At 48.3% G+C, this 17794-nt stretch overlaps 1 protein-coding gene across 3 annotated transcripts in view; it reads right to left on the bottom strand.

The window, feature by feature from the left end:
• DPYSL2 (dihydropyrimidinase like 2) overlaps window positions 1-17794 on the bottom strand; it is a 116027-nt gene that overhangs the window by 66797 nt on the left and 31436 nt on the right. The window contains exons 1-3 of one of the 3 annotated variants that reach the window (XM_079927784.1): window positions 6776-7126; window positions 3340-3428; window positions 1452-1636 (exon numbers count right to left, since the gene is read on the bottom strand). In XM_079927784.1, coding sequence (XP_079783910.1) covers window positions 1452-1636; window positions 3340-3428; window positions 6776-6814 — 313 coding nt within the window. In that variant the 5' untranslated portion in view covers window positions 6815-7126. Of the gene's footprint in view, window positions 1-1451; window positions 1637-3339; window positions 3429-3856; window positions 4218-6775; window positions 7127-17794 lie in introns of those variants that run through there. The other 2 variants (XM_079927783.1, XM_079927782.1) reach the window with 2 other exon arrangements.

The raw sequence follows: 17794 nt of genomic DNA on the forward strand, positions 1-17794 counted from the left end.
TGGTAGGGCAGACAAGAGGAAGCTTAGAAACAGACCCTAAAGTTACACGTAAAGAGAGCATCATTCTGAAAAGTAACCAGCAAGATAGGTTTTTTTCTAAAGCAGAAAGAGCTAAGTTCTTTCCACTTGGACCCTCTTCTGAACTGAACTATAAGCTTTTAAGACAGACTGTATATTGCCTTTCACTCCTGGATAAAATCTTTAAAAAAAAATGAAATAGTGCCAATGGCAGCAACATGGATGGACCTAGAGATTATCGTGCTAAGTGAAGTCGGACAGAGAAAGATAAATATCATATGACATTACTTATATGTGGAACCAAAAAAATGATACAGATAAACTTATTTGCAAAACAGAAACAGACCCACAGACATAGAAACAAACTTATGGTTACCAAAAGGGAAAAGGGAGAAGGGATAAATTAGCAGTTTGGGATTAACAGATACACACTACTATATATAAAATAGATAAACAATAAGGTCCTACTGTAGAGCACAGGTAACTATATTCGATATCCTGTAATAAACCATAATGGAAAAGGATATGAAAAAGAATAGATACATAGAGATATATAACTGAATCACTTTGCTGTACACCTGAAACTAACACCACATTGTAAATCGACTACACTTCAATAAAAAAATAAAAATTAAAAAAAAAAGTGTGTCTGGTGGGCCACTGTGCAACTTGCCTACCTCCTCAAACTCAAAATGATATCTGCCAAAGGGACAATCAACAGGCATGCTGGAAACCTACCATTCACAAGCAAACCCTTCACATTTGTTAGGAAATATACTTTAGATTTAGCTGAATGAAAAGCATAAATCCAACTGAGCGATGCTTACAGGGCACCCAGCTGTTCACAGCAGCAATTTTCATATCTAAACAACTGATATGTGTGGGTGCTTCTGCAAGCAGGACTGCCCAATTCCATTTATGTCAAACCCAAGCCAGGAAGTAATCCCTCCACTTGATTTTTCTATCAGTGGAACTGACGTTCCTGGTTCAACAGTTCATTTGCTGTACCCCGGCCTCATTCCAAGAAGATACACACTCAGGAATTCTTTAAAAGTCAAAATCAAATAGTTAGGAGCAAAGGCTCAAAACTTATAGCTTTGAAGATTACTCCAAATGCTGTGTTTTCAAAGTGACCACAATCAAATCACATTTTTCAGGTTAAGGAAGACAGAAGTTCTCAAGCAGAGAAAGCAAGAAGCCACTCTTTCATCCTACAAAAATTCTCTAGAAGCGTATTCTCAAGTTCAACTGGAGAACCTCGGGGCTGGACAGAAAATGAGACTAAGGCTGGCCCACCCTCACCCCCTTACGTGGTAGATCCGTCCACTGCTTAGTTCCGCAACCTTTAGAAGGAAAGACTCAAACAACACAGACTCATTTTCAAACGATAATGGTTCCCAAGCCCTGAGATTATTCTTTGTAAGCTGTCTTACTGATCATGGTGGTTCCCCCAGCCAGGGCTGCCTTGGTGCCTTGAAAGAAGTCATCAGCAGAGGTCATCCCCTGATCAGGCATCTGGAAGCGGGTATGGACATCGATCCCTCCAGGGATCACCATTCTGGAATGGGCTTCAATGGTCTTCACCCCTCCTGGCACAATCAGGTTTTCTCCTATTTGCCTAAATAAACAGGGTAGGTGACAATGATTGTAAAGAAATGTCCTAAATCAAACGGGATCTGACAGACATTTTCACCACGCCATAAACAACCCTTCCCTATGTTCTAAAGACTCTTCAGATTATTGTTATCATTCATAATCTGTGCACCCCTCACTCCCTACCCTCAAGAGGCAATGCAGAGCATACTAGAAAACAAAATCTAAATAAGGCATCAGAGGCCAATCAAAGAGGCTTAGTTACCAGAAAACCCATATGATCAAATGATAACAAAGCCCTGAGATATTTACATAAAATATCACTATACTTTCCTTACAACACACTCAGTTGAGTTAATTATCCTGTAACAATTTTCTCCAGACCTGGTTGCACTTTACAAACATTTATTTTCACCATATCCTTTCCAACTAAGAGAAATGAGGAGTAGAAGGGTAGGGAATAGAACAAAACAAAGCAAAGATAATAATAAGAAGTAAACACTATGATTGCAACTATTTAAAAATTTGGAAGCATGTGATCAGCAACTCAGATAACAAAGGCGGCAAAATTAATATTCATTAAGTTGGGTAACAAGGATTCATTTCTAATTTTTAAAAAATATCTCTGCTACCTCTTTATGCTAGCTTTTGGAAAAGGAAAAAGTAATCAAGGGGGAGTTGGTAAAGTTCTAAAACAAATTCGTGATGACTCAAAATATCACACAGGCTTGTTCACTTCTAGGCCAGAGTCTTACAGACCAGATCATGCTGCTTTCCACTTGGGGGAAAATGGAACATGAAAGTCATGGTATTTCAGAGCCTGGAGCTGAGACTGTCACAAGCAAACACACATGGAGAAAACATTAAATGTGGAAATGTTAAAACCTCTTTTAGGATCGTAAATCAGGGTGTGAGTTTCCAGGCAACAGACACGTCCACTACAATTTTCCACTCCTCTGGACTGGTTTGCTGCTTGCCCTTGATAAATGCTGCTTATTTAAAAGATGTCATTTGCAGCAGTGTTTGTCTTTAAACAGATGTGCTATTTCTTCAGAGCCCTCTGAGCTGTCCCAGTCGGAAGGGCACGAGGATATTGAGACGTTCTCAGCTCACTTAACCCTCTAGGACCCAAAAATACCCTAATTCAGTAACTGCTTTGTTGTTTTCTCCTTTGAAACACAATACACAATAAACACAAGGGCAGTCCCATTTGTGTTAGTTGCCACTTAAAACATGAAACCTAAAATTCCCTCGGAATGAGGCAGTAATTTGTCTCTGTGACGTAGTAATTAATTTGGTGTCCATTGCCCGCAACAACTTGGATTCTTGATTAAGAAGGCAGATGTGCTATCATGATAGAAGAGGCTGTACTTCACGTTTGTGTCCTTTGATTGTCCTATCCACCCCACACAAGTACATTCTAGTAAAACCTTTAATATAGTCAATGGATCATAACCTGAGTATGTGGCAACAAGAAGATGTGTCACCTCGGTTAAAAATAGTCAATTACATAACACGTAAGGAAATGGGTGTGCATTTAATTGTGGTTTTGAATTCCCTAAATCTGAGTTTTCAAACTCACTAATTACCACCAATCAAACTAGGCTTAAACAGATACTGAGTTAGTCTCTAAATCACTACAGCTTGATACTACGGGTGTGAATTGTAGCTAATGCTTAGGAACACTGCAAGGTACCCAAATTTGTGGCAATATTGAGTTACACTTACTTGATCAACCCATCTTCCATGTATATGTCTGCATAGAATGACTGGTCGTCATTAACGATTTTACCTCCTTTGATCAGAAGACGATCACTCTGAAACAAAGAAGTAGTAAGGTCACAATTCATAACTGATCCATGAGAAACAGTTGGTAGTAAGATAAATGAGCTAAGACCACATTTTCACTGCTCAAAAGTGATGCTCAAAATGAGCCCATTTTGGAAAGACTCAGTGACAAAGGTGAATCTGTATTTGGCAATCTACTCATCACTTGATGAGTCAGAACATACTGGCAAAGCTCAAAGCTTATCCTAGAGAAAAAAAAGAAAAAGAAAAAGAAAAAAAACACAACAGAGACAACAACCATCTATTTCCATTAGACCTACAAGCACAAAAGAAAAAGAATGAAAAAAACAGCCTAACAATCTTCCTTTAAAGATCAGTAAAAAGATTTCAGATAAAGAAGGCAATCACTTTAAATGGCTTTAGGCTAAACTTCATTTGAAAAAAATAATACACCCACATGTAGCGGAAGTCGATTCTTGTTGAGATTTGTGTCGGGAAAATTTAACCAAAAGTCTGTTGTCATGGGATACTATACACAAACACACTTTGTTCATCCATAGCAATGTTTCAATTCAGTATGTTCTTTATATTTGCATTTATCCTCGAGGTAAATCACAATTGTAGCAAAGAGGGGGAAAAAACCACTTCGAACGTGCACCATTTTAACTATTAAGCTGTTAAGAAAAAGGTAAAGTTTTAGAATAAAGTAGGTGAGATGGCAAGTTCTAAAATCTAACACTATTATTGACTGTACACAATACTGATACTTTAATTGGTACAAAAAATATATGACAAGCAGCATATAAGAGCCAAGAATGTAACAGAAATGTTACATTATGATTCATCTCTATCCCAAGTGCTGTTGATGGAATGCTATGCCACTTCAAAGAACGGCGTTCATTTTGACAATGGTTAACTCAAAATTCAGTTAAGAATAATATTCTCAGCAAGTGCTTTATATTTAGCACCTACCAAGAAGAAATTACAGCAACTTTTTAAAAGTATATATAAGCTACTAGAGACCTAGAAAAAAAGATACTTCTACACAGAAATGCACACACCCCTGGGTTTAGAAAGTATTTATTGTTTTTCTAACATCATGAGAAACACTAAGATTATTTTAATTGTTACACTGTAGGGACCTTCATCCTGCTGTAGGGTTTGGAAAGTCAAATGGGAATAAATAGTCAGCAACGATTCCTGCATTTATATAAGGCAAAGGTTAAGACCTTTACAAAATCCTGTCCTGTAAACCATGTCACCCAAGCCTCAAATCAAATCTGTGAGGTGATGGGAGCTAGATTCTTGTCTCAAGGACACATAAAGAAACTGTGGCTCAGAGATGTTAAGCCACTGGCCCAAGGTCACCTGATCCAGTGCACTTATCTGTCTACAATGATCTCCCCCTTTTCCGCAGAATCCAGCTCTGATGGGATAAACATCGCCTGGGAGGCAAAGAGAAGCCCTGCCCTTCACCACCTGTTCCCCTTAGTCACTGCAGTACCTGTTCCAGCCATCATGCGAATCCCCGAGCCAACATCTTGTTGAGAAAAAAAATGAAACATCACAGCCCCGCTCACTCGAGTGGCATCTTACATAACAGGCTGGCCGTGCTGACGGAGGAAAGGAAACCATGCTATAGGTCCTACGATAATGCCACCAGATTTTGTTAAAGGGCAGAGGGGGCGCTCTTCTAAAAAATCAGTCTTGTTGATTGTTTGCTTTTTGAATTATTTTCTCCCCACACTGTCAAAACGAAACTGCCTTTTTCATTCACGAAGACAGCAGAGTACTTGTGGCTTGCAGCAAATCTGCTCTCCACCCCACCCCCCAGATTCCTTCCTGCAGTGCAAGGAACACATAACGCTGGGTCCCCCGGCGCTCTGCCCTTTGGGATCTCGGGTCCTTGGCCCTCAAGAAAAAGCTAGTACCCACCCCCCGCTGTAGAAGAGCTCATCCTATAAATCCTCCCGAGCACACGCCCCTTCCCCTGTGCATGTGCTCCCACATCTCTCTCCTGCGGATGGGTGTGCCCTTGTACATCCAGTGGAAGTCGGGGTACCCGTGGCTAAGGAGGAAACCAGAGCGAAAGCACTCCCTCAAACCCAGCCCTAAACACATCTGGACTTTTCAAAAATTCTTTCGGTCACCGCCTCAGCCCTGGGTTCTACCCAGCAATCAGCTGGCCCATTGCGATTGCACATCATTACATAACAATGAATTTCCCTCGCGTTCCTCCCTCCCCGGGATTTCATTCGGGGATGTAGAGAAATAGGACTGGCGAGACTTTTCCGGGAAAAGATGGGGAGAAGATGGGGGCGGGGGAGCGGCGGGAACAAGAACCTGTGTTCATCGCCGAAGCATCGCAAAGTCATCGCTTGGAGCTTCTCGTGATTTACAAACTAACAACCCCAGGCCCCAGAGCTGCGCCGGCATCTCCGGCCTCTGCGATCATTGTCTGGCCGAGGCCGGGCCATCTGCTCCGCGCGTCGCGCAGCGCCATTACCTCCCAGAGCCCGGCTCGGCGCTGTCCCCAACGCCCACCCTCCCAGCCCGCTTTCCCCAACGCCCACCCTCCCAGCCCGCTTTGTATGCGCCAACACGGACGCCTCCCCGGCTGCAGAAGGGGCAGAAAGACACAAGAAAGCGAGCCCAGAGCCGCCAGGGTCCCAGCCCCAAACCACTGGGCGAGGAAGCCGAGAGGGCCACCAAAAACTGGACCCGGTCAACAAAAAGCCCACGCCTACCTCCCCCCCTCCTCTGCTCATCACCGCGTCCCTGTTTTTCCTTCCCGTTTCCACAGGATCCCGGTACACCCAGCCCTTTTCAGCATCCCTCTGCTGTCATTACGCCTCCGAGCTAAAGCCCGCTCCTTTTTCTGAGGAACCGGAGGAAGGCTCCAGAAAGCTCTTTATGGTGGGTGGCGGGAGATACAGGGAGAATCCATTTCCCCATCTCCCCATCCAGCTCCTGGAGTCCAGCTCCTGGAGTCCAGCATCGCAGCACGCAGCCGGGAGAACAATATCCGAGCTTCAACCATGCATATTCAATCTGGCATCCATTTGCTTACACCCCGCAGGCCAGCACTACAGCATCTCGCTCTGACAATAAAAGGATACAGCGGATCTGGCGCGCTACCTAAAACGACCTTAATGCACTCACGCTCCTATTTTAATGCCTTAGAAACTATATGGCTTACAATTCTATAGGATTGCGTCTCCCATCACGATCGCCTTCTTTAGCAACAAGGGGAAAAAAGGAAAAAAAAAAAAAGTTGGGTCTCTCTTCCTCCCCCTCCTTTAAAAAAAATTCCTTATATGTTCTGTGCCACAAAAGGTTGCTGGCCGATCGCAGATTTCACAAGTACCAAACTCACCGTGATGCGTGGAATATTTTTCTTCCCCTGATAAGACATCTCTCTCCTGGGAAAAAATTAATTTCAAGAGGGCAGCTTTAAAACAAAAATTGCCCGGAAAGAGACTTGGTATTTTTTGCAGGATTGAAAAATGTGCAGCCGCTTAGCTGGTCTTGCTGATAGAAATTTTCAGGAATGTTAAGGGATAAATGCAATCCTCTGTCTCCCTTTCTTCCTCTCCTCCAACACTGCCTCAGCTAGGGTGGAAAAAAAGAAAGAGGGAGAGGGAGAGAGAGACAGAGAGACAGAAAGAGAGAGAGACAGAGCAGTAGGGAAGGGGGTGGAAATAAACTACAGCAATAAAAGCCTCGGTTCAAGTCGGCCACCGCGGCGCATGCGCCGCCAGCCACTCCCTTTCCTCTCAGGCCAAACCCGTCCGCTTCGAGATAGACGAGTCCTGATTGGCCACAATCGTGGGATATGCAAATGAGTGCAGGCGGGGAGGGGTGCGGCGCGAGAGCGCGAATTGCTGCAGTGTGCGGCCGAGGGCGGCGGTCGGTGCGTGCGCCCGAGCGGGGAGCGCGCCTTTCGCGCCCTTTCTTTGCACTGGTGCATCGGCCACCCGGGCTGGCAGCGGCCCCAAATGCAGCATCAGCATCGCAGGGACAGCGGAGGGGTGGTCATTATGGGCAGGGAGAACCGCGCCCCGCGACGGTGGGCTTCGGTGCGGCCCGGGCGGCGGGCTTCGGTGCGGCCTAGGCAGCACGCACCCGCTCGCGCGCGCCCCGGTGGATGCTCGCCCGCGCGCCAATCCGCGGAGGCCGCCGCTGCAGCCCGCGTGGGGTGACTGCGCCGAGCCAATAGCTTTGCTGGCGGCGAGCGCGCGACTGCACGGCCGGCCGGCGCCGCGCCGCCCGGGAGGGGCGCCCAAGTACTCCTCCCGCCGCCGTCGCCTTTCGCGAAGGCTCGCTCGGCCTCCGCCCAGGAGTCGAAGGGGGAATTCAGATGGCCGCGAGCGGAGGGAAGGGGAGCGGGGCGGGGAGTCTCCGCGCGGCGCCGCGCCGGCCGCGCCGGCCACGCCCAGCCCCGGAGAGGGGCAGCTGGCCGCGGGCCTGCGGGCGGCCGGCGCCGGGCTGGGCTCCCCCGGGGTAGAGGAGCGCGGGCCCGAGGTGAGGCAGCAAACAGGAAGTGGAGCCGGAGGCCGGGCTTCGGGCATCAGTGGCCTGGCAGCTAGCTGGAAAGGAAAGTCCGAAGCCCTCACTGCTCTGAGTAGGGAAGGAAGGCAGCCGGGGAAGACTGTAGCCCGCTGCTGGGGATGGAAACCCCGCCCTGAAACGTCCTTTTGTGCCTTGGGGTCGCAAGGAACTTAGGGGCAGCGGAGGAAGCAGCAGCCGCCTGTTGAGACCGAAAAAGGCCCAATCTAGGGCCCGGGTCTCCTCTTTAACAGTCACGCTCACCTACACCCATTTCGGGGTATGATGGAGAGAGTGCATTTCGCTGCTGCCTGCAGTTTTGTTGAGGAGAAACTGTTGGGATTGCAGCGCCCTAAGGGCCCAAAGGATTTGCATTGCTATAGGCGGGCCCATACTTCACATAATGAGGCCGGAAGCCGGGAGATAAACTGGAGAAGCAGGAGGAATGAAAAAAAGGCGAGCTTATATCCTGAAAAGCAAGGGATCCTGAGTCATGGAGAGAACCTCCAAGAATCTGAGTTTAAAACACGGGGAGACTTGACTCCCCAGCCAGAGATCCTATCACACTTACAGCAGCTTTTAAGGCCTCTCTTCTTGGGCTAGCAACTGAGCCGGCTGGGACCCCTTGCCTCTGTCCAAGTCCTGCTCTGATGCTCTTACTTCAGAATCCCTGTAGAAGGAAAAAGCTGGACCAGTTGATCCCGAGCAATCTACCAAAGGTCATCTCTTTGGAAAGCTGCCCAGACAGGTACAATGACAAACATCTGGGCTGGCCCACAGCTTTGGGCTTCTCTGCTTGAGATCAAACAATAGATAGAATCCCTACATAATCTAGGCCTTCAGGCAACCATGAAAAAGAAAAACAAAGAATCTAATTGGCTCACACCTGATCAGCAAAGATTAGCCAGATAAATGCAAAATAATCCTGAGGCTACTATGGGCCCATGTTTCAAAGTCTTTCTGCATCTGGCCACTTTGGATGGTTATTTGTCTTCCAGAAGGTGTAAAATGCACCCTTTCATTCCTATTCCTGTAAATTCTGAAGTCCCAGAAAGGGGCTGTGAGGCCTGCAGCAAGCTTCCCGGCTGGTTATTTCATTCCAGTTCCAATTAGCTGTGCATCTTAAAAATAAAAAGGGAGCACTTCCCTCTCCAACTACGTGATGTGCTAAGAGCCAAGTGAGTTGAAGTCAGCAAGTATTGGTGTCACCCTAAAAGGGTCAAAGTCACAAGTCTGAGAAAGCATAGAATGCACCCTCCTACCCGAGAAAACCCACTGTAGGTTCCAACTAGCAGTGGCGGGGGAGAGGACAGCAGGGGGACGCGTGTCCTATTAAATCATAAGGAAAATACTACCTGGCAAACAAATAATGAGTCAAATGAATGTAAAACAAAATAACCTCTAATTCCATTATTTGTTTATATTCTTGTTCTGTCTTCCTGCTCCTGAACTGCTTGCTCATAACAGCTTTAACTATACCTTGTTAGTTATCAGTTTGCCCTTGAATATTTTGCTCCCAGGAGCTTTTATGTCCATCTTATTTGTATCAGCCTTGTTTCTATACCCATTCATATGAGGTTCCTAGTCCAAGATAACTGACATTACCACTCATAAATATCTAAAGATGTAAGGTGTAAACTGATTTGTCTGTTCTGAGTAGAGCCTAAGAGTATTTGGCACATAGAAGATTCCAAATAGTTTTAACTGACCAAGGAAAAAACTGTCAGCAATCTGCATTTTTTAGCATACTTCCCACTCAATGCAATGCAGAAAAGCAAAGGACGTGGGGGAGACTTTTCCACCCACTCTGCATTGATTGACTTGTTAATATACAGTATTTTTACACTGTCTTTAGGCAAACACTCAATGACAATTGCCTGTAAAGTTAAAAATCATTGTCCCTGAACTATATAGATGAACCGATTCTCGGGCATTGATTTTTCTGAATTTTTAAAAAGTTAAAGTATTATGGGCTTCCCTGGTGGCGCAGTGGTTGAGAGTCCGCCTGCCGATGCAGGGGACACGGGTTCGTGCCCCGGTCTGGGAAGATCCCACATGCCGCAGAGCGGCTGGGCCCGTGAGCCATGGCCGCTGAGCCTGCGCGTCTGGAGCCTGTGCTCCGCAACGGGAGAGGCCACAACAGTGAGAGGCCCGCGTACCGCAAAAAAAAAAAAAAAAGTTAAAGCATTATAAGCTGGCCTAGTCCACATTCATGACCCCTTCCCAGAGCGCCTGCCTCCCCACTTCCCATACTCCTCCCCCAGCATCCAGAAAGAGCAAGAAGTGATGAACAGCGGGTTAATGAAATGGTTCTATCCCGGGCATCCTGGTGATCTGGAGGAAGGGAGAACTTGCCTCGTGATCCATGAGCAGCAGGGGTGAGTTCTACTCCAGGGCTGCACCTGACCGACCACAGTCTCTCTGGAGCCTCATCTCCCACCTCTCAGCACCCACGACCCCACACCCAGGCTCAGGGGGGTGCATGCAGACACACACGCAGTGCCCTCCGGGCCGCGTGCCTTCTCAAATCCAGGCCCGCGGATGCTGCTCCCTTTTCCGGCTCCCTCAACACTTCCTCTAAGCGCGAGCTGAGGGACTTCCGGTTGGTCCGGTGGTGAAGACTCTGTACTTCCGTTGTAGGAGGCGTGGGTTCAATTCCTGGTTGGGGAACTAAGATCCCACAGGCAGCACGGCGCGGCCAAAACAATAAATAAATAAGAGTGAGCTTAAATGTCACCTCCTCACCGGGTGCATCTGCACCCATCCACCCCCCAAAGCACTGAGCACAGCCTCCTGTATTCACCTCTGCTGTAACACACATCCTGTTGCATCGTAATGACTTGTCCATTTCTTCTATCAAAGCATGTCTCCCAGAAGCTAAGAGCCTTGTATTCCTCTTTTTCCAGTGACCAGCACACTGCCTGATCTGTGGCAGGACCCTCAACTTTTGGTACATAAACAAATGCTGTAATTGCTATTACAAGAAAAAAGACTCACATCCCTACGGAGGTGAGTTTGGTTGTCAGCAACATCCCCAGCTCAGGCCTTTCTTTTAGCCCTGCCACCTTGCTGGGGCCTCCTTCCTGGCCAGCCCACTCCTGTCCTCTGAAACTGCATGAGGACCTCGTTAGAATGCAGCTTATTATTATTCCTCGCATAGGTGTAGCTACCTGAATCTTAAGCTATGCCTCCGCGAAACTAAACTGCCACGTACCACCAAGACTGAGAATGCACGGGGAGAGAGCATCGAATCCTAAAACAACTCCAGCATCAGACGAGGCCTCTCTAGTCATTTTTTCTCAGCATCAGTTTCTTCAATCGTTCTTTTCTCCACCCTCCCATTATTCCTTGCATGTGCCCATATTATGCCATTTATCGTATTCCTCCATCAACACACTACTACCTTCACCTATAACCAGGTGAGCACGGTTTTCCTTCCATGTAAAGTTTGAGTTCGTGGAGTCTAGGAACTCTCAAAAGTCTTACTCATCTCTTACGTTAATATGGGGCCCGACAGCGTAGGGGCTCAAGGAGGATGGGGTGCATGGAGTGATGACGTCCAGTCAGGATTTTTGAGGTGTTCCCATGCTACAACCTGCCAGGAACTGCGGGCGGGAGGTGAGGTACTGTCACTCAGGCACTCCGGGGTGACTGGGCTGCTTTCGGTTCCTCAGCTCCCTCAGCAGCAGTCCCAGACCAGCCCTGCCACTGCCCTTGGTTTCTTCTTCCCCCTTTGGGGAGCAAGGGTAACCATTTCTGCTTCTGTGGCCCCCTGGGCCTCTGTGGAAGTGGAACCTAGAGGATGTCACCGAGCAGGGAAAGTCCAAATATAAACTGCTGGCAAAGAAGAGAAGATTTCAAGTCCCCACTTTGCTGCAGTACAGACGCCAAGGGCTGCGGCCTCCAATGCAGCCTGCTGCAGAACGTAAAATTAATGAGATGGTAAAGAGAAAGGACTGGAATTCTGCTTTGCCAAAAACTAAGGGCATCGACTAGGACACCAAACGGGAAGTGATGCCTGCTTCTCTGCAGCTGGAATCAGGCCATGACGGTCCTTTGTTTTGTGCATGTAACTCTGAAGGGGCAGAGTCTGCAGAAGGACAGCCAAGGACCAATAGATCCAAGCCTGCCCACTGCCTTTTCCAGTGGGTGCATCCTTTACCGGGGGGAACAGAGTGGGGGCAGATGAGGGTCGGGAGTGACTGGCCCTCTGAGCCAGATGCTGATTTTTTTTTTTTTTTTGCCACTCCGCGGCATGTGGGATCCTCCCGGACCGGGGCACGAACCCGTGTCCCCTGTATCGGCAGGAAGACTCTCAACCACTGCGCCACCAGGGAAGCCCCAGATGCTGATTTTGCTGGAACTGGAAGTTGGGGCTCTGAAGCGTCCTAATGAAGTCCTTACTGCACGAAGTAGCAAGTTTCATCGTCCAAATCTTGTCCGACATCAAGGCACAGAAGAAAGCGTACACTTCACAGCATCTAGTAGACGCTGGCTTTCTCCTCTTATCTCCAGTTGGCACACAATCCTCCCAAATGACCCCTGCCTTATCTGTCTCGCACAGCACCCTCTGTGGGACTACAGATTTTCCCTGGGCTCTTTCGGTCACAGCCGAGACAGACAGCATCTCGCTCTGGCCATCGTGCCTCACGCTCGCCCTCTGGTGGCAAATGAGGAGAGTGGTTCTGGTCCCCTTGGTCCTTGTCTAGTGTGATGGATGATGACTCAGGACTACGAAAGGGTCTTGGAGACACTTATTCCAGTGTTCCTGGGTCTTAATCACCTGGAGTGATTTTGCCTCTGTGTCAGAATCATCCAGGGCCCCAGCTCAGACCTGCTGATTAGAATCTCCAGAGATAAGGCCCAAGAATGTTTTTATTTTTTTATTTGGGGCTGCTTTGGGTCTTTGTTGTGGCGCACGGGCTTCTCATTGTGGTGGCTTCTCTTGTTGCAGAGCACAGGCTCTAGGTGCGCGGGCTCCAGCATTTGTGGCGCACAGGCTTAGTTGCTCCGTGGTATGTGGGATCTTCCCAGACCAGGGATCGAACCCGTGTCCCCTGCGCATTGGCAGGCGGATTCTTAACCACTGCGCCACCAGGGAAGTCCACCAAGAATGTTTTTAAACTAGTCTAACTCTGGCCTGTAGACCACCACTACCCTCCTTTTACAGAGGAGGGAGCTGGGAGAATATGAACTAAAATGCAGGACTCACTCCCTACCCGGGACTTCCCCCTCCTCAAAGTACATCGATGGTCCTGCTCTTCCCCCAGTACGAGCACCTTATGAAAGAGTGATTAATATCATCATCACTATCTTTCTACTTATCTTTCTACTGTCTTCACTGTTATGCAGTCAGCAAGGAGGAAATTGACATTCATTGAGCACCTACCATAGTCTAGGTACAGCACTGGGTGCTTTAAATACATCTTATTCACTCCTCCCCGAAATCTTACTAGGTAAGTCTCCATATCCTTATTTTCCAGGCAGGAGAGTAAAGCTCAAAGAAATCTCTCTTTCAAGAGCAACAGCAGGATTCTAATCCAGGTCTGTGTGGTGAGCCCAAGCCCAAGGGGCTAGTTCTTTGAATGATTAAAATGCTTGTTTAGCAGAAACCAGGACCCGCCATGAAAGAGGTGGGTGGAGATGGTCTTCAGTATCATTCTTTTTTTTTAATTATTAATTAATTTTATTTATTTTCTTTCTTTTCTTTTTTTTTGGCTGCATCGGGTCTTAGTTGCAGGATCTTCGTTGAGGCATGTGGGATCTTTCTTTGAGGCGCAGGCTCTTTGTTGTGGCACACAGGCTTCTCTCTAGTTGTGGCGCCAGGGCTTCTCTCTAGTTGTGGTGTGCGGGTTTTCTCTCTCTAGTGGTGCGCAGGCTCCAGGGCGCGTGGGCTCTGCAGTTTGCGGCACGCGGGCTCTCTAGTTGAGGGACGCGGGCTCAGTAATTGTGGTGCGTGGGCTTAGTTGCCCTGTGGCACATGGGGTCTTAGTTCCCCGACCAGGGCTTGAACTCGCGTCCCCTGCATTGGAAGGCGGATTCTTTACCACTGGACCACCACGGAAGTCCCTGTGGTCTCTTTCTTCACCCCGTTTGCTGCCACTCGAGGCGCCGAGAACTTCCATCAGTCAATCAGGACCCGTGTGCATCACTTAGACACTTCCCCGGTCCCCAGATTAATTCTCCATCTCTTTCTTTCCGCGTCATTCAACGGGATTCAGTTTCTCTCGGTGGCCCAACTTTCCTCTCCTTGGAAACATGATAGATTAACATGTGACTGACAGGGGAAGAGCTTGATCAGCTGCTTCCATAAATAAAATGCAAACTCTCAGTGCCACCTTCTCCTCCCCAGACTCTTCCTGGGCTCCCTCCCCTCCCCCACTCTGCAGCCCCCTGGTCTCCTTCTGTTTCCTCTTCTCCTATTCGTGGCAGGGCCGGCTGCTCCTCACTCTTCAATAGCCTCTTCAGGGTGCTCTTTGCTGCCCAGCCTGTCTGAAGTCAGCCCACATAGTCGCCACTCTTCCCTGTCTCAGCAGCATCTCAGCAGCAAAGATCACAAGTTGGAAGTATTTTCGTGTATTCGTTTACTTGGGGAATTTCGCTTCTCCCTCTCAACTGCAAACTCCCTAAGTGACCTTGCCCTCCACCCCACCCAGGACAGACCTCACAACACTCAGTAAACACAAGGTGCATGAGCAAACCGATGGCGCGGCCTTCCTAACGACCCCATGCAGGCATCCTCCTGCCACCCGGCCCCGCTGAGCCAGCCCGCAGCCTAGGTGAGCACCTCTGCCTCCCTGCTGTAAATCTGGTTTTTAAAATGCCAGATATCAAGAATTCGCCCCATTGGGTTGAGTCCTGTGGGCTGGCTTCCAGTTATCCATGACAGAGCGAGCGGATTCCCTTCCCGCTAGGATCTCTCCTCCAAAAGCATCCTAACTCTCAGCGCCACCTGCAGGCCAGTCTTGGGCACTGCAGTCAGGTTCCTCTTTCCAAGCCCACACCTCAGGCTCGGACTCACCCACACCCAGAAAACACAGCGGATCCTCATCGTCAGCCTGGGCCCTCCTTGATTCAGAAGCTGTGTCAGTTCCAAAAAGGGCCGAGAAAAAGGATGAACTCTGTTCCCAGGGAATGTAAATAATATTTCAGGAGTTTAAGTCTCTTAAAAGAATCCAGCCATGTTCCAACACTGAAAACTACTCACTGATTCAAAAACACTCCATGCCTCTTGACTATTTTTTCAAACAGGTTCCCTAGAGACCTCTTTGGGGCGATTTATTAGCTCAGTCTGTGAATTCTTGGAAGTAGTCCAGTTGGATATTGTAAAGATTTCAAGAAACGCGGAATTTCCCCTTAATCAGATCGGTCTGCCTTTCCCCCCTTCTTCCTTCCTCTCTGTCCAGCCCACCCAATGTTTGTTTTCAGGTTAGCCAGAGATTATTATCCACTGTGGACCGGCCCAAGGAGACCGAAGGGAATTTGGGAGGTGAGCTCACAAGCTCCCTACGCACGGCCCCTCCTTGCATTACGACGAAGTGCTGTGCACGGCGAGGCCATCGGGCAATGCACGGGTGCTTGACCGTCTCCAGAAAAGTGTGCCCCTCTGCCTTAGGCCTGGGCTGGGGGCTCTGTGCCCCCAGAGTGGCACCCATCCAAAGATGGAGCACTCCAACTTCTGAGCACATCCAGCCTCCCTCCAGAAACAGAATGAGACCTCACTAGACACAAGCAGACAAGGAAGTCAGAGAAGGATAAACGGCCAACGGAAGCTGTGCTGTGAGCAGACTCTCCATCGGGGACGTGGGCCTTTAGACCAGAGTCTACACCCACGGGCAACACTGACTTCGTGCGGGCCCTGCAGTCCAACTGCGGGCAGAACTGGAGTGCCTGCACTGGTCGACCCGGCTCAGGAGTTCCCCTCTGCTCCTCGGGAATTGAGAAATGGAGTTCAATTAGTCAAATGGCCACTTTAAAGTGACTGGGCTGAAATAGGAAGAAAGTAATCCTGGTGGCCTAAGAGACTGAGGGGGAGACGGTGCCCTTCCTCTCCCCTTCTCTCTCCTCTCCATCCCAGGCCACTGTCTTCGTCTGAGGTGTCACCATCTATCACAGGCCTAATTAACTGGGACCCTGCTTCTGGGTCTTATCCTGTCCTGAAGCCAGTACTTTTTCAAATGCGCACATCTGGCCATGTTACTCTTCTGCTTATAATGCTAGAATGGCTCCACAATACCTGTGTGTTAAAGGCCAAAACCCTTGGCATCGTGTCCAGGCTTTGTGAATAATCCAACCTCTGCCTACTTCTCTTGCCTTCCTTAGCTCTCTCTGCTGCCCTAGTTCACACCCCGTGCTCTAACCACACCAAACTCTTTGCTTTCCGCGAAGGTGTTGGGCTATTTGTAGCCTCTGTGTCTGTACCCACATCTCTATCTCCCCCAACACACCCATCCCCTCTCTGACTCCTGTACCTCCTCTGTGCAGCCATTCCTGAGCCCCCAAGTAGAGCTGACCGCTCTCTCTGTTATGCACCGTTGGGCCCTGTGCAAGACTTCTAACAAAGCACCCGAAACAGTTTCCTGCACCTATTTCTTTATACTTTGCCTCCTTCTCCTAGAAAATAAGCTTTTTGAGGGCAGAGATGACACTTTCTTTTTTGCAGCACCCACTGTAGTGCCTTGCAGACAATTAGCACACAACAAATTCCGAAAGAATGGATGGGTGGGTAGATGGGTGGATGATGGATGGCGGATGGATGGACTGGTGGGTAAAGGGCGGATAAATGAATAAGCTCCCTGAACAGATGTCCCAGTTATAAAATACAGTTACACTGGAACTTGAGTCTAAAACAACCTTCTAAGGCACAAAATTCATAACCAGGCTCTGTCCTAGGCCCCATCCATTTAGGGAAAGCTTCCAGGAGGACCGACGGGCACTCAGGACAACCGTTCTCTCCTAGTAGAAGAGTCTGTGGACCTGTCACTAAGGCCTGGATGCCCTAACTTGCTACCAGTACCACCTTATATTCATAGATGGATTAGGTCTTCTCTGGGAGACACTCTCCATGTTGCAGAAACTTCTAGAATCTGTGGATGCATCTCCAGACACTTCTCCTTAATGGATATGGAATAGAATAGCTTGAACAAAGAACTTCTTTATAGCACTGGCATCCTCCAGTGTGACAAATATGCTTCTTGGTTGGCATGTGGGAAGTTCAGATAGGCAAAGGCAGGACGATCAAGGTCACCTTGTGAAATGTTCTTTCAATCCAGTATTGGGATATATGTTCTTTATCCTGCCTCCTCCCACTTTTTTTTCTTTCCTCTTTTTCTCTTTTTTTTCTATATCAAATCATTTGGCCATTTTGCCTACAGAACCAAAAGTGGTCATGATCGAGGTTATCATCAGAACCGCAGGGATCTGAATCCTAAACTCATGACCCCCAGGGAGCCACTGGTTTGAGGCCTTCCCTTTCACCCCCCTTTGGGGTCAAGACCAGAGCTGAGAGACACAGTGCAGATCAGTTCCTGAGTCCTCATCTGCTGGGGAAGCCAGATCTGGGTATTCATATGGTGACCTCAAAAGCAGAATCGTGGAGAAGACTACATCAAGGCCATTGTCATTTCTCCTAGCAAACATGCAGCGAAATACGTTGTCAGGCTGCAAAGTCATAATGCAAAACACAGCATGCAGTATCAGGACACATGGCCATTGCCAGCTTAAGCCGCCCTCTCCGCCTACGCACATCCACAGCTGATTGGCCAAAATGCAGCTGGCTTACATCTCTGTTTCAGCCTACCTAGGTTAATATTCAGCGGCGGTTCCTACTGGGACAACCCGGGAAGTG

The sequence above is a fragment of the Stenella coeruleoalba genome (genome assembly GCF_951394435.1).
Source record: "Stenella coeruleoalba genome assembly, chromosome: 7".
Lineage (NCBI taxonomy): Eukaryota > Metazoa > Chordata > Mammalia > Artiodactyla > Delphinidae > Stenella > Stenella coeruleoalba.